Below are 13,482 nucleotides of genomic sequence, written 5' to 3' on the forward strand. Positions count from 1 at the left end.
CTGAGCTGCTAGATACCTCTAACAAGTGGCAGATGCTAGGAATACAACAACCACCTCATTTGTCTGTCTTTGTTTTGATTGCAACATCTGCATTAAAACTAATGGTCCGCTGATAATTTTCCTTTGTCTATGCAGGCAGATCCTGTACCTCATTCTCAGGTGATTTTCAGTTAAATAAAATTCAGGGTGCCTGGATGGCTCAGTCGGTTAAGCTCCAGCTTTGGCTCAGGTTATGATCTTGAGGTTTGTGGATTGAAGCCCCACGTCAGGCTCTGTGCTGAGAGCTCAGAGCCTGGAGCGTGCTTTGGATTCTGTGTCCCTCTCTCTTTGCCCCTCCCCCATTCACACTCTGTCTCTCTCTCAAAAATAAATAAACATTTAAAAAATAAGTAAATAAAATTCTAGGCATCCTTTAACTTTTATTTCAAGTACACTGATGGAAATAACGTGTACATTACCTACAAAATATTTTTATGTTATAATGGTAATGCATGTGTAATATAAAAAACTTGGGAAGTAGAGAAAAGTACTAAAAAAATTAAAGCTAACAATAATTCCCAAATCTAAAGACATAATCACCATTAATTATAAAAGTAAAAGTAATCATTTATTTTGAAAGTAAATCCAGACAGTCCAAAAGAACATATAGTACAAATTGAAAGTTCTTTTGTACCCTAGCATTATTCCCCATCCGTCCAGCATTATTTTTTTAAGTATACACACAGTATAAAATGTAGGTAAATTTGTATCTTGAGAAAGGTAAAGCTTTCATTTATTCAGGCTGGTGTGCAGGTAACTGTAAAGCCTGTGTCTTTAGTGAAACCTATACACACTTCCGGTTGTGGGAGAGTCACTGTTATTTTATTACTAATAAGTGTATTATTGTTATTAACCTTGGATTTGGCAGTTAGACAAATAGGGCTTCACCACTTATCAGCTGTGAGTTCTTGGCTAAGGTAATCTCAGAACCTGGTATATCATAAGTGTTAAAAAAAAATCTTGTCTATTACTATTATTATTTTTATTCTTTACCCATCCAAAATCTTAAGCACACCTTGAAATAAGAAAATCTAGAGATGGCCAGAAATGACAAAGTAGAGGCATAAATGGAATGGCTAAGAAAAGATGAAAGCCAGAGAGAAGCAGCTGTCAGACTGGAAGTCAGACTGGGAATCAACTGGCATTTTCCCTAGAACAGTGTTCTCAAACTTGGTTGCACACTAGAATTACCTGGGGACCCCTTAAAAATTCTGAAGCCCAGGCCACATCCCAGACCAATTAAAGCACAATCTCTTGGGACACAGGGCTCAGTATTTTTTTAAGGTCCCCAAGTGATTCTAATGTGCAGACAAGTTTGAAAACTTCTTCTCTAGAATGTACCAGTCTTTCAGTTAACATATTTATGAAGCAAAGTGTTATTCTGGCATTCAAAGAACCAGGCTTATTGGGCCAGGCTGAACTTAGAAAATCCTGTCATTTCTCAACCTTAAGATATTACATAAAATAGCTCTATAATCTCATTGAATTACTTTGTTGTACACCTGAAATTAACATTGTGTGTCAAGTATACTCAAATAAATAAATAAATAAAATACATATGTATTATATAGAATAGCTCTAGAAGAGCAACATAGGGAAGACATAAGAGGATCCTTCAGTCATCTAAAGAGACAATCTTCCTAAACCACTAGCACACGGGGCACCTGGGTGGCTTACTCACTTAAGCATCTGACTTCCACTCAGGTCATGATCTTGCGGTTCGTGGGTTTGAGCCTCGTGTCGGACTCTGTTCTGACAGTTAAGAGCCAGGAGCCTGCTTTGGATTCTCTGTCTCCCTCTCTCTCTGCGCCACCCCCCCCCCCTCGGCCCCGCCACGGTCTGTGTCTCTCTCTCAAAAAGAAGCGTTAAAAAAAAAAAAAAAGCTGGACAGTGGGTATGGAACCTCTCTGGGGAGTGACAAAAAGATTCTATAATTAGATTGTGGTGATGGTTGTATCCTTTTAGTATATTCACGTATACTAAAAGCATTAAATTGTGCATTTTATTTTTTAATGTTTATTATTTTTGGGAGAGAGGGAGGGAGGGGCAGGCAGAAAGAGGGAGATACAGAATCCAAGGCAGGCTCCAGGCTCCAAGCTGTCAGCACAGAACCGCAAGATCATGATCTGAGCCGAAGTCCAATGCTTAACCTACTGAGCCACCCAGGCACCCTGAATTATGCATTTTAAGTGGATGAATTATATAGTATGTGAACTGTATCTCATTAAAGCTGTTTTTAAACTGTAGAATGGGAGAATCACAAACCTGGCATAAAAGGATCAAGTCAGGGATATGGGATTAAGGCTTTATGATATTCCAGTGCTAGTAATTGACTGTGTGCCTCTTTTGGTGTGAACTTGCAAATATGGAGACCTATAAGAGGTCTAGTTCTTAAATATGAAAGGTATCAGGAAAGGGCTAGTTTATGATCGTACAGATTACAAACTAGTAGAAAAATCATTTAAGATGTTATAGAGGGGTGCCTGGGTGGCAAAATCAGTTAAGTATCAGACTCCTGGTTTAGGGTCAGGTCATGATCCCAGGGTTGTGGGATTAGAGCCCTGAGTTGGGCTCTGGACTGTCAGTGTTGAGCCTGCTTGGGACACTCTCTTTTCCTCTCTCTCTGCCTCCCCCCTACTCTCTCTCTCTCTCTCAAAAAAATAAATAAATAAATAAATAAATAAAAGAAATTTAAAACAAATGGCTTTAAAAAAAAGATATTATAGAAAGAGAGTCTTTTTTCTCAGACAAACCAGATATGGGAGTGGGGGGAGTTCTAGTACTGCATGTATTAGTTGTTTAGCTTCACACACATCTCTTAACCTCTCTGAACCCCAGTTTCCTCATCTATAAAATACAGATGACTTCTTTCAAAATTGTTTTGTAAGTTAAAAGCAGTGCAGGGGCGCCTGGGTGGCGCAGTCGGTTGGGTGTCCGACTTCAGCCAGGTCACGATCTCGCGGTCCGTGAGTTCGAGCCCCGCGTCAGGCTCTGGGCTGATGGCTCGGAGACTGGAGCCTGTTTCCGATTCTGTGTCTCCCTCTCTCTCTGCCCCTCCCCCGTTCATGCTCTGTCTTTCTCTGTCCCAAAAATAAATAAACGTTGAAAAAAAAATTAAAAAAAAAAATAAAAGCAGTGCATATAAAGCATGCTGAATATAAAATATTCTTGTGAAGTATAAGTATTCAGTAAGTATTTGTTGAGCTAATAAATGATAATGTCAGTAATTCACCATTTAGTGAGTATTCCTATATGCAGACACTGTAAAAGATGAAAAGACACATTTCCTGTCATTATGGTATATAGAGTAGTACCATGGGAAACACATGGAAAAAAAAATGACGGTGAAGATCTGCATAATACAAGAAGCAACCAGAGCAAAGGGAAAGAAACCCATAAGCCAGCCTGAGGAAATCGGGAAGATTTTATAGAGGTGGTGATTATTGAGCTGAGAAGTAAAAGTTAAGGAGTAGTTTATTTTTTTAATTTTTTTAAAGGTAAATCTCTTTTTTTTTTTTAAATACGAAATTTGTCAAATTGGTTTCCATACAACACCCAGTGCTCATCCCAACAGGTGCCCTCCTCAATGTCCATCACCCACCCTCCCCTCCCTCCCCTCCCTCCCCTCCCTCCCCTCCCTCCCCTCCCTCCCCTCCCTCCCCTCCCTCCCATCCCTCATCAACCTTCAGTTTATTTTCAGGTTTTTTTTTCAACGTTTATTTATTTTTGGGACAGAGAGAGACAGAGCATGAACGGGGCAGGGTCAGAGAGAGAGGGAGACACAGAATCGGAAACAGGCTCCAGGCTCTGAGCCATCAGCCCAGAGCCCGACGCGGGGCTCGAACTCACGGACCGCGAGATAGTGACCTGGCTGAAGTCGGACGCTTAACCGACTGCGCCACCCAGGCGCCCCTTGTTTTCAGTTTTTAAGAGACTCTTATGTTTTGGCTCCCTCCCTCTCTAACCTCTTTTTTTTCCCCCTTCCTCTCCCCCATGGTCTTCTGTTAAGTTTCTCAGTAAGTAGTAGTTTATTAAATAGTAAAGGGAAAAAGGAGGCAGGAAGGGCCTTTGCAGGAAATTTCATGCATATGGATAATGATACTTAATTATTGCTGAACCTTAAGGTATGTTTGTTTAACAGTCTTGGCAAGAGATAAAGTGAAGCAAGTAGGCAGGAGTTAGATCTTGAGTTACTTTTAGGCTTCGTTCTGTATTCATGATAGTCACTGCAGAACTTTAAACCCCTATGTATGATGTCCTCAAGAGAGATTATCCTGGCACCCATAAGTAAAATAGATTGGGGATATTGCTACTGGAGACAAAGAGAACAGTTAGAAGCCTGTTAAAATATCTGAGGAGAAGATTGATAAATGCTTGAACCACCACAGTGGCAGTATAGGTGGAAGGTGTTGACTATAGTATAATCATCAGGACTTTTTAATTGACATGATTGAGGGAGTCAGGGAGAGACATGAGTCAAGGATGGCTCTGCCTGTCCCTCCCCTGTTCTGATGGAGGTACTGGGTTGATGGTGGTGTCATTCACTGTGATAGTGAATCCTGCCCAAAATACCTGGTAGGTCAGACTGATTTATACTTCCACCATTCCTATGAGAGGAGAGTTAGCTGTTTTTTGGTTAAAACATACACACACACACACACACACACACACACACACAGACACACAAATTCAGATCCCTCTCTTTGAGACCAGAATGTAGGTTGTTGGCCTCAAGAGGATAGTCAAAAGGATATTCTTGAGGCTTAAGGGTTTGGAAAAATCTGGAGAGGGATTAGAACCCTGGGTTTTGCTCCCGGTTTTCACACCCAGTGGTAACCTAGGTGAGGCTTCAGATGAGTTAAGAAATCTTATGTTGACATCAGGCTGGACTTTTTCTCTTTGTGCTCTGGTGTGTTTGTCACTCAGATTATAGTTTGCAGGTAACTACAGTGTGAGATGATCTGTGTTTCTCAACTGTGTGTTTGTGTGTGTATGTTTAAGGTGGTAGCCAGGCTCCTGGGAGGGTCTAGATCAGGGTTGAAGAAGAGTGAGATAAAGTCTCCAGCTCCAAGAGGCCCCCAGGGGCCAAGTAAAAAGCTTGCTCTTTTGAAACGGTCTCTGTTGGTAATTAACAACAAATCAAGCATACCATGGTGTCAAATAAAGGGGATTTGTGGGCACAGTGCTATTAGTGGCTGATCTCAGTCATTCAAGGAAGCTATTAAATCTGTGAACATTAGCATTCTGCCAAGCAATGAGATCTAGTCCTTAGCGCCTCCCATACACACTGATTCTTTACTGATTTGGAACATCTCCCTCTCCTGACTCCCTCCACCTTGCTTCATCTCCTTCTATACTGTCCTGGAAATCAATGAATGGTAATTCAGTGTATCACTAGCTAGTGCCTGAATAAGAGAGATTTTGTGTCTGCTACACCTCCTGTTACAAAAGAAACGTGCACTGCATAAATTTAATTGGTTACATTAATGTGTAAGTCTTGTCTGCAAAGAGATGGATATGTTTCTGAATAATCTGCAGAGGGGCAGAGTTTTGAATATATGGCACTGCTTCTAATTCGCTGTTGCTCCAATACAATCAGACTGAGGCATAAACTACCCATTTCAAATATTGGTGGATGACAACACTGGCTTGAACAAAGTGACCAGTCTCAAATGGCTACTCCTCTATGGGCTGCAGGTTGCTAGGGCTTTGGCTGTCTGTTTTCCCCGCCGAAAAGGGGCGGGGGAAGTTGGTGTGTTTGGGGGAAAAAAAGAACATACATACATGTTGTTTGCCTCTCATTAGAGGTAATAAACCTATAGAAGGAAATGCTGTTGAGTGGGAGGAAGGCAAAAAGATAGGTTTTTTGTTTTGTTTTGTTTTTTGGGTTTTTTTTTTTTGTTTGGTTTTTTTGTTTTTTTTTTTTGTTTTTTTTTTTTTTTTGTCCTCCAATGCTGCGACGCATTAACCCTGCTGCTATTGGGATGTTCTCTGCTCAGCCTATTGGCTGAACCTAGGAGCTGCTGTCTGCCAATCGGGTGGTGGAAGGCAGACAAATCTACCCCGCCACCAGCAAAAACGGCCTGTAACCCTTGCGGTGCCGGCCCAGCCGCGCCAGAGCTGGCGCCACGAAGAGAGATAGGTGTCTCCAGCTGCTGTTGCCGTTTGGGGCGGGTCGGCTTCTTCTGCTTCCCAGGACCAGGTAGAGGACTAACGGGAAGCAGCAATGCTCCGCAAGGTGGGAAGCTGGGTAGAAATCTGCTGGGGGGCCACCCTTTTGTTCCTCATTTGCCACCTGGGTTACGTTTGTGGGCAGATCCGCTACCCGGTCCCAGAGGAGTCACAAGAAGGGACTTTTGTAGGGAATGTCGCCCAAGATTTCTTGCTGGATACAGAGACTCTGTCAGCTCGTAGGCTGCAGGTTGCTGGAGAGGTGAACCAAAGACACTTCCGTGTGGATTTGGACAGTGGAGCCCTGCTCATCAAGAATCCAATTGATCGAGAGGCACTGTGTGGACTCAGTGCCAGCTGCATCGTGCCCCTGGAGTTTGTAACTGAAGGGCCTTTGGAAATGTACCGAGCGGAGGTAGAGATTGTGGATGTGAATGATCACGCCCCCCGATTTCCTCGGCAGCAGCTAGACTTGGAAATTGGGGAGGCAGCTCCTCCAGGACAGCGTTTCCCCTTGGAAAAGGCTCAGGATGCAGATGTGGGGAGCAATTCTATCAGCAGCTATAGACTAAGCTCCAATGAACACTTTGCACTGGATGTCAAGAAGCGCAGCGACGGCAGCCTGGTCCCAGAGCTGCTCCTGGAGAAGCCTTTGGATCGAGAGAAGCAATCAGACTACCGCCTGGTGCTGACTGCTGTGGATGGAGGGAACCCCCCGAGATCTGGCACTGCAGAGCTCCGGGTATCAGTGCTGGACGTGAATGACAACGCCCCAGCCTTCCAGCAATCCAGCTACAGGATTAGTGTGTTGGAGAGTGCTCCTGCCGGCATGCTGCTCATCCAGCTCAATGCCTCTGACCCAGACCTGGGTCCCAGTGGTAACGTCACCTTTTCTTTCAGTGGTCACACCCCTGATCGTGTGAGAAACCTCTTTAGCCTTCACCCTACTACTGGAAAGCTTACCCTTCAGGGGCCCCTAGACTTTGAGAGTGAGAATTATTATGAATTTGATATTCGGGCTCGCGATGGGGGTTCTCCAGCCATGGAGCAACATTGCAGCCTTCGGGTGGATCTCCTAGATGTAAATGACAATGCCCCCCACATCACAGTGACCTCAGAGCTTGGGACTCTTCCAGAGAGCGCAGAACCTGGCACTGTAGTGGCACTCATCAGTGTGCAGGACCCTGACTCAGGGTCAAATGGAGACGTGAGCCTCCGTATTCCTGACCACTTGCCATTTGCCCTCAAGTCTGCCTTCAGGAACCAGTTCTCCTTAGTGACTTCTGGGCCCTTGGACCGAGAGGCCAAATCCAGCTATGACATCATGGTCACTGCTTCCGATGCTGGGAATCCTCCCCTGAGTACCCAGAGGAGTATTTTCCTCAATATTTCAGATGTGAATGATAACCCACCCTCTTTCTTCCAGAGGTCACATGAGGTGTTTGTTCCTGAGAACAATCGCCCAGGGGACCTGCTTTGTTCCCTTGCAGCCTCTGATCCAGACTCTGGCTTGAATGCACTCATCTCCTACTCTCTCCTGGAGCCCAGAAATCGAGATGTGTCAGCTTCTTCTTTCATCTCTCTGAACCCCCAAACAGGAGCTGTTCATGCTACTCGATCCTTTGACTATGAACAAACACAGACATTGCAATTTGAGGTGCAGGCCCGGGATCGGGGCAACCCACCTCTTAGTAGCACTGTGACAGTTCGTCTGTTTGTGCTGGACCTCAATGACAATGCCCCAGCTGTGCTGCGTCCTAGGGCCCGGCCTGGTTCTTTATGTCCGCAAGCTCTGCCTCCATCAGTTGGTGCTGGCCATCTAGTCACAAAGGTGACTGCTGTGGACTTGGATTCAGGTTACAATGCTTGGGTTTCCTATCAGCTCCTGGAGGCCCCAGACCCCAGCCTGTTTGCTGTCTCTCGCTATGCTGGGGAGGTTCGGACGGCAGTTCCAATCCCAGCTGATCTCCCACCACAGAAGCTGGTCATTGTAGTAAAGGATAGTGGTAGTCCACCACTTTCTACCTCTGTTACTCTACTGGTGTCCTTGGAGGAAGATACTCATCCAGTTGTCCCTGATCTTCGAGAATCTTCAGCTCCAAGGGAAGGAGAATCCCGCCTGACCCTCTATTTGGCTGTATCACTAGTGGCAATTTGCTTTGTCTCCTTTGGCTCATTCGTTGCACTACTGTCTAAGTGTTTGCGTGGGGCTGCCTGTGGAGTGACCTGCTTTCCTGCTGGCACCTGTGCCTGTCTCACCCGATCTCGAAGGAGGGAGGGGCTTCCTCCTTCCAATGGGATCCTGCGAATCCAGCTAGGGTCAGATGATCCTATCAAGTTTGTTGATGTGGGCGGCCACTCTCATGGCTGTACACCCTTGGCTTCTGCACCCACTCGGAGCGATAGCTTCATGATGGTGAAGTCACCCAGTGCACCTATGGCAGGGGAGCCTGTTCGCCCAAGCTGCCCACCCTCTGATCTTCTGTATGGGCTAGAGGTGAGACCTTTGCAGGCTCAGCCAGTGCTTGAGAGTTACTCTGATCCAAGCATATGGCTGGGTCATGTCCCTGGGACTGTTGGTCTCTTTGCCAGAGCCCATAGTGAGTGGTAACTATGTTGTAGATGGTGTGCTTTCGAAGTATTTTGTGAATAACCAGGAAGTTGTCACAGATTAGTACTTGAGGTGGATTATGTACCTGAAGGTAAGAAATGAAGGTAATGATCAAGAGCCAGGGTATTGTGGAAGCATGGTGCCAGAATGTGGGAGCATAGAAGGCTATCCTGTACAGGGGTAGGGTGTATCAGGCAGTCACCTAAACCCAAGAGGTTTCTTTCTCTTCCTGAATGAGGGGGGCAGGTTCTGGACTACCTTAACTCTAGGTTACCATTTCCCAATGAATCTAGGGTGACTGCTGTATTTGCCCCACAATGTTAAGTACCTCCTAACCCACTATAGAGAGAACTCGCTGCTTGAAACAGCAGAGAGCACAAAGAGGGGAGAGCTGAAGGGGAAGTAGGGAGGCATCAGGATCCAAGCAGAGATCTTTTAGTCCAAGTCTTCAGGAATCCCATTCAGGTTCCCACTGAGATTTGAGCTAGATGCAAAAGAATTGGGGGCAGGGGAGCATTACTTCTTTGGGGGGGGGGGGAAGCAACATGTGAGTAAAATCACTTCATGTCAGAAAACTGGTTTACAGCTGAGGAACTCAGAGGCAGCCACTCTGGAAGTCTTTAAGTAGACTTTTGAATTGGTGCAACCATAAATTCTAGAGACAACGCCTGGTTTCTACTCACTCTCCTGGGTGACCTGGATCAGTTCCAGGAATGTTCCCCCTACTAAAAGCTGTTATGCTCATTCCATAGCTCAAGTCGGGGATCTCATAAAAGCTGAATCCTGTAACCATCAGCTGACATTGAGATTCCTCAAAGCATTGATGGAGAGTCAGAGCAAGGCTTTACAGGATCTTAACAAATGGTTTCTCTCACCTCAGCCATGTTTGGCAGAATGGCGTTGGGGGGGGGGGGTTCACATGGCTTTGCCTCCCCTGGAAGGACAAAATTTTGTTGGTTTAACAAAGTAGTGGAAACTTCTAAAGTCCTGAGGGAAGTTGCTGGGACAGAACACTGAGAAGTTTTGTACCACTTTGTCTTCCCTGTTGAGAACCATCTGAGCTGTCAAACTTTGCTGCCAAGGGGGCTGAATCAACCTGCAGCATGAAATGAGTGGGGAGGTAGGAGGCTTCATTGACACAGATTTGCCTGTTCCTAAGGTTTCCAGGACTGAGGGGACTTCATAATTGGTTGAGAGCAGACAGACTTTTTGGCCAATCAGACTCAGAGCAGAGGTGGGGGATCTGCTCTTCCTGCCCACCTCTCCTCCTCCTGTTCCCCAGCTCCACTCAGATTCAGTTCCCCTCCCCCCCCACCCACCCCCGCCATTTGGTGACTAAGAAGAACTGCTGCAGGCAGACATACCTCGGAGCAGTTTTTAAGAGGCTGGAAGGAGACATAAGAGATTTCAGCTGCTACATTCCAAGACCTGGGTCTGCCTTGGAGACAGGACAGCACAGAGTCAGTGTCCAGGAAGGGACCTCTGGGTCATGGGGCCCAAGACACCCCCACAGCTCGCTGGGAAATGGCAAGTGCTGTGCATGTTGTCGTTGTGCTGCTGGGGCTGGGTGTCCGGGCAGCTTCGTTACTCAGTGGTGGAGGAGTCTGAGCCGGGGACGCTGGTGGGGAATGTTGCTCAGGATCTAGGCTTAAAGGTGACAGATCTGTTGAGCCGCCGACTGCGGTTGGGGTCTGAGGAGAATGGACACTTTTTTTCCCTGAGCTTGATGAGTGGTGCTCTGGTAGTGAATCAAAAGATTGACCGAGAGAGCCTATGTGGAGCCAGTACAAGCTGCCTGCTGCCAATACAGGTGGTGACTGAACACCCCCTGGAACTAATCCGCGTAGAGGTAGAGATCCTGGATCTCAATGACAACTCTCCTGGCTTTGCCACCTCTGAGCGAGAGATACGCATCTCAGAATCAGCTGCGCTTGGGGCCCGATTCCCACTGGATAGTGCCCAGGATCCGGACGTGGGCACCAATACTGTGAGCTTCTACACTCTAAGCCCCAGCAGCCATTTCTTTCTGAATGTGAAGACCCTAAAAGATGGGAAGCTATTCCCAGAGCTTGTGCTGGAGCAGCAGCTGGACCGTGAAGCCCAGGCAAGACATCAGCTGGTGCTTACTGCTGTGGATGGGGGTATCCCAGCCCACTCAGGGACGACCCTTATCTCTGTCATTGTACTGGATATTAATGATAATGCTCCGACTTTCCAGTCCTCAGTTCTACGTGTGGGGCTCCCAGAAAATGCACCCATGGGTACACTGCTGCTCCGCCTCAATGCCACTGATCCGGATGAGGGCACCAATGGCCAACTAGACTATTCTTTTGGAGACCATACATCAGAAGTGGTGCGTAACATCTTTGGCCTAGACCCTAGCAGTGGAGCAATCCATGTGTTGGGTCCCATAGACTTTGAGGAGTCAAGTTTCTATGAAATTCATGCAAGAGCCCGTGACCAGGGACAGCCAGCTATGGAAGGCCACTGCATGATTCAGGTGGATGTGGAAGATGCCAATGACAACGCCCCAGAGGTACTGCTAGCCTCTCTGGTCAACCCTATCCTGGAGAGCACACCAGTGGGCACAGTAGTGGGCTTGTTTAATGTGCGGGACCGAGACTCGGGGAGAAATGGTGAAGTGAGCCTTGATATCTCCCCGGACCTGCCATTTCAGATTAAGCCTTCTGAGAACCACTACTCACTGCTAACCAGCCAGCCTTTGGACCGGGAGACCACATCCCACTATGTCATTGAGCTACTTGCTAGTGATGCAGGCTCACCTCCCCTGCATGCACATCTCACCATCCGGCTCAACATTTCAGATGTTAATGACAATGCACCCTACTTTTCTCAACAGCTCTATACTGCTTACATCACTGAAAACCGGCCTCCAGGTTCCCTTCTTTGCACTGTGGCTGCCTCAGACCCAGACACTGGGGATAATGCCCATCTCACCTACTCCATTGTAGGGAATCAGATTCAGGGAGCCCCAGCTTCCTCCTTTGTATATGTCAACCCTGAGGATGGGCGGGTCTTTGCCCAGCGCACCTTTGACTACGAATTGTTGCAAATGATGCACATCATGGTGGGTGTGCGAGACTCTGGCTCTCCCCCATTGCACTCGAACACATCTCTGCATGTGTTTGTCCTGGATCAGAATGATAATGCACCAGCGGTGCTGCACCCAAGACCCGGCTGGGAACTCTCAGTCCCCCAACGTCTCCCTCGCTCTGCTCCTCCTGGCTCCTTGGTCACCAAAGTGACAGCTGTGGATGCTGATGCTGGCCACAATGCATGGCTCTCCTATTCACTGTTGCCACAGTCTACAGCTCCAGGACTGTTCCTGGTGTCTGCACATACTGGGGAGGTGCGCACAGCCCGGGCCTTACGGGAGGATGACTCTAACACCCAGCAGGTTGTGGTCCTGGTGAGGGACAATGGTGACCCTTCTCTCTCCTCTACAGCCACAGTGTTGCTGGTTCTGGAGGATGAGGACCCTGAGGAAATGCCCAAATCCAACGATTTCCTCACACTCCCTCCTGAGCGTTCAGACCTTACCCTTTACCTCATTGTGGCTCTTGCAGCCATCAGTCTCTTATCCTTAGTCACCTTCACCTTTCTGTCAGCTAAATGCCTTCGGGGGCACACAGATGAGGATGGGGGTGGGGGCCAGTGCTGCAGGCACCAGGACTCGCCCTCTCGGGACTTCTATAAGCAGTCCAGTCCCAACCTGCAGGTGAGCTCAGACGGCACACTCAAGTACATGGAGGTGACACTGCGGCCCACAGACTCACAGAGCCACTGCTACAGGACGTGCTTTTCACCAGCCTCGGATGGCAGTGACTTCACTTTTCTAAGGCCCCTCAGTGTCCAGCAGCCCTCAGCGCTGGTGCTGGAGCCTGATGCCTTCCGGTCCCGCTCTAATACGCTGCGGGAGCGGAGCCAGGTGAGGGGCTCAACACTGCCCAGGACAACCCCTGTGGCCTGCAATGGAGAAGCAGCCCATCCACAAAAGGGACTTTGAATTTATGTCCATTCCTCTCGGGAGGGGGTGGGGGTGTGGGAGTAGAGGATGGAGCTCAGTGTTGCCTGCACTCCACCTGATTGTTGGGACCATTTGGACTGATTGTGTGGAATGCCAATGTGGGGATAGGACTCTGAGCACCAGGAGGTGGTGGTGATTATAGGTGAGGGGAAGTAAGACCAGTCCCTGCTGCCCTCACTCAGAAAAGGCTGGGGCCCAGCAGTCTTTATGGCTAGGGTTGGGGAGCAGAGGGTGGTCCTTGGTGGAGGCAGTCATGGATCTATGCCTGCATCCAGCCTCCTTGACTCCCAAGCCAGCCAGCTTGCTGTGCCAGTCTTTAAGTTTCCTCTTCCAGTCCCTTGATCTGTGACTTCACTGTTAATCTCAACCTTCCTTATTCCTCCGTCAAACAAATGCACCTGTAGACAGGATCATTGTACATCCAGGCTTCATGCATGTCCTCCTTGCAGACACACCCACTGGCCACACACAGCAACAGACTTGTCTCATCTCATCTGCATGCTCACAGACACACACACGCACACACACGCACACACACCTGCACTTGGGCTTACACACACACACACACCACCTTTTACTGCCAGCGCTTGCTGCCAAGTTCACTTGCACTGGC

General features: G+C 47.6%; 1 protein-coding gene across 21 annotated transcripts in view; it reads left to right on the forward strand.

Annotated features, from left to right (window-relative positions):
* Window positions 1–13,482, forward strand: part of LOC125166778 (protocadherin gamma-C4) — a 170,476-nt gene that overhangs the window by 138,963 nt on the left and 18,031 nt on the right. Inside the window, exon 1 of one of the 21 annotated variants that reach the window (XM_047860819.1) lies at window positions 5,105–8,707. The exons of 19 other annotated variants lie outside the window; for them this stretch is intronic. In XM_047860819.1, coding sequence (XP_047716775.1) covers window positions 6,266–8,707 — 2,442 coding nt within the window. In that variant the 5' untranslated portion in view covers window positions 5,105–6,265. Of the gene's footprint in view, window positions 1–5,104; window positions 8,708–10,280; window positions 12,771–13,482 lie in introns of those variants that run through there. One more of the 21 variants, XM_047860931.1, reaches the window with a different exon arrangement.

The sequence above is a fragment of the Prionailurus viverrinus genome, chromosome A1 (genome assembly GCF_022837055.1).
Source record: "Prionailurus viverrinus isolate Anna chromosome A1, UM_Priviv_1.0, whole genome shotgun sequence".
Classification (NCBI taxonomy): domain Eukaryota; kingdom Metazoa; phylum Chordata; class Mammalia; order Carnivora; family Felidae; genus Prionailurus; species Prionailurus viverrinus.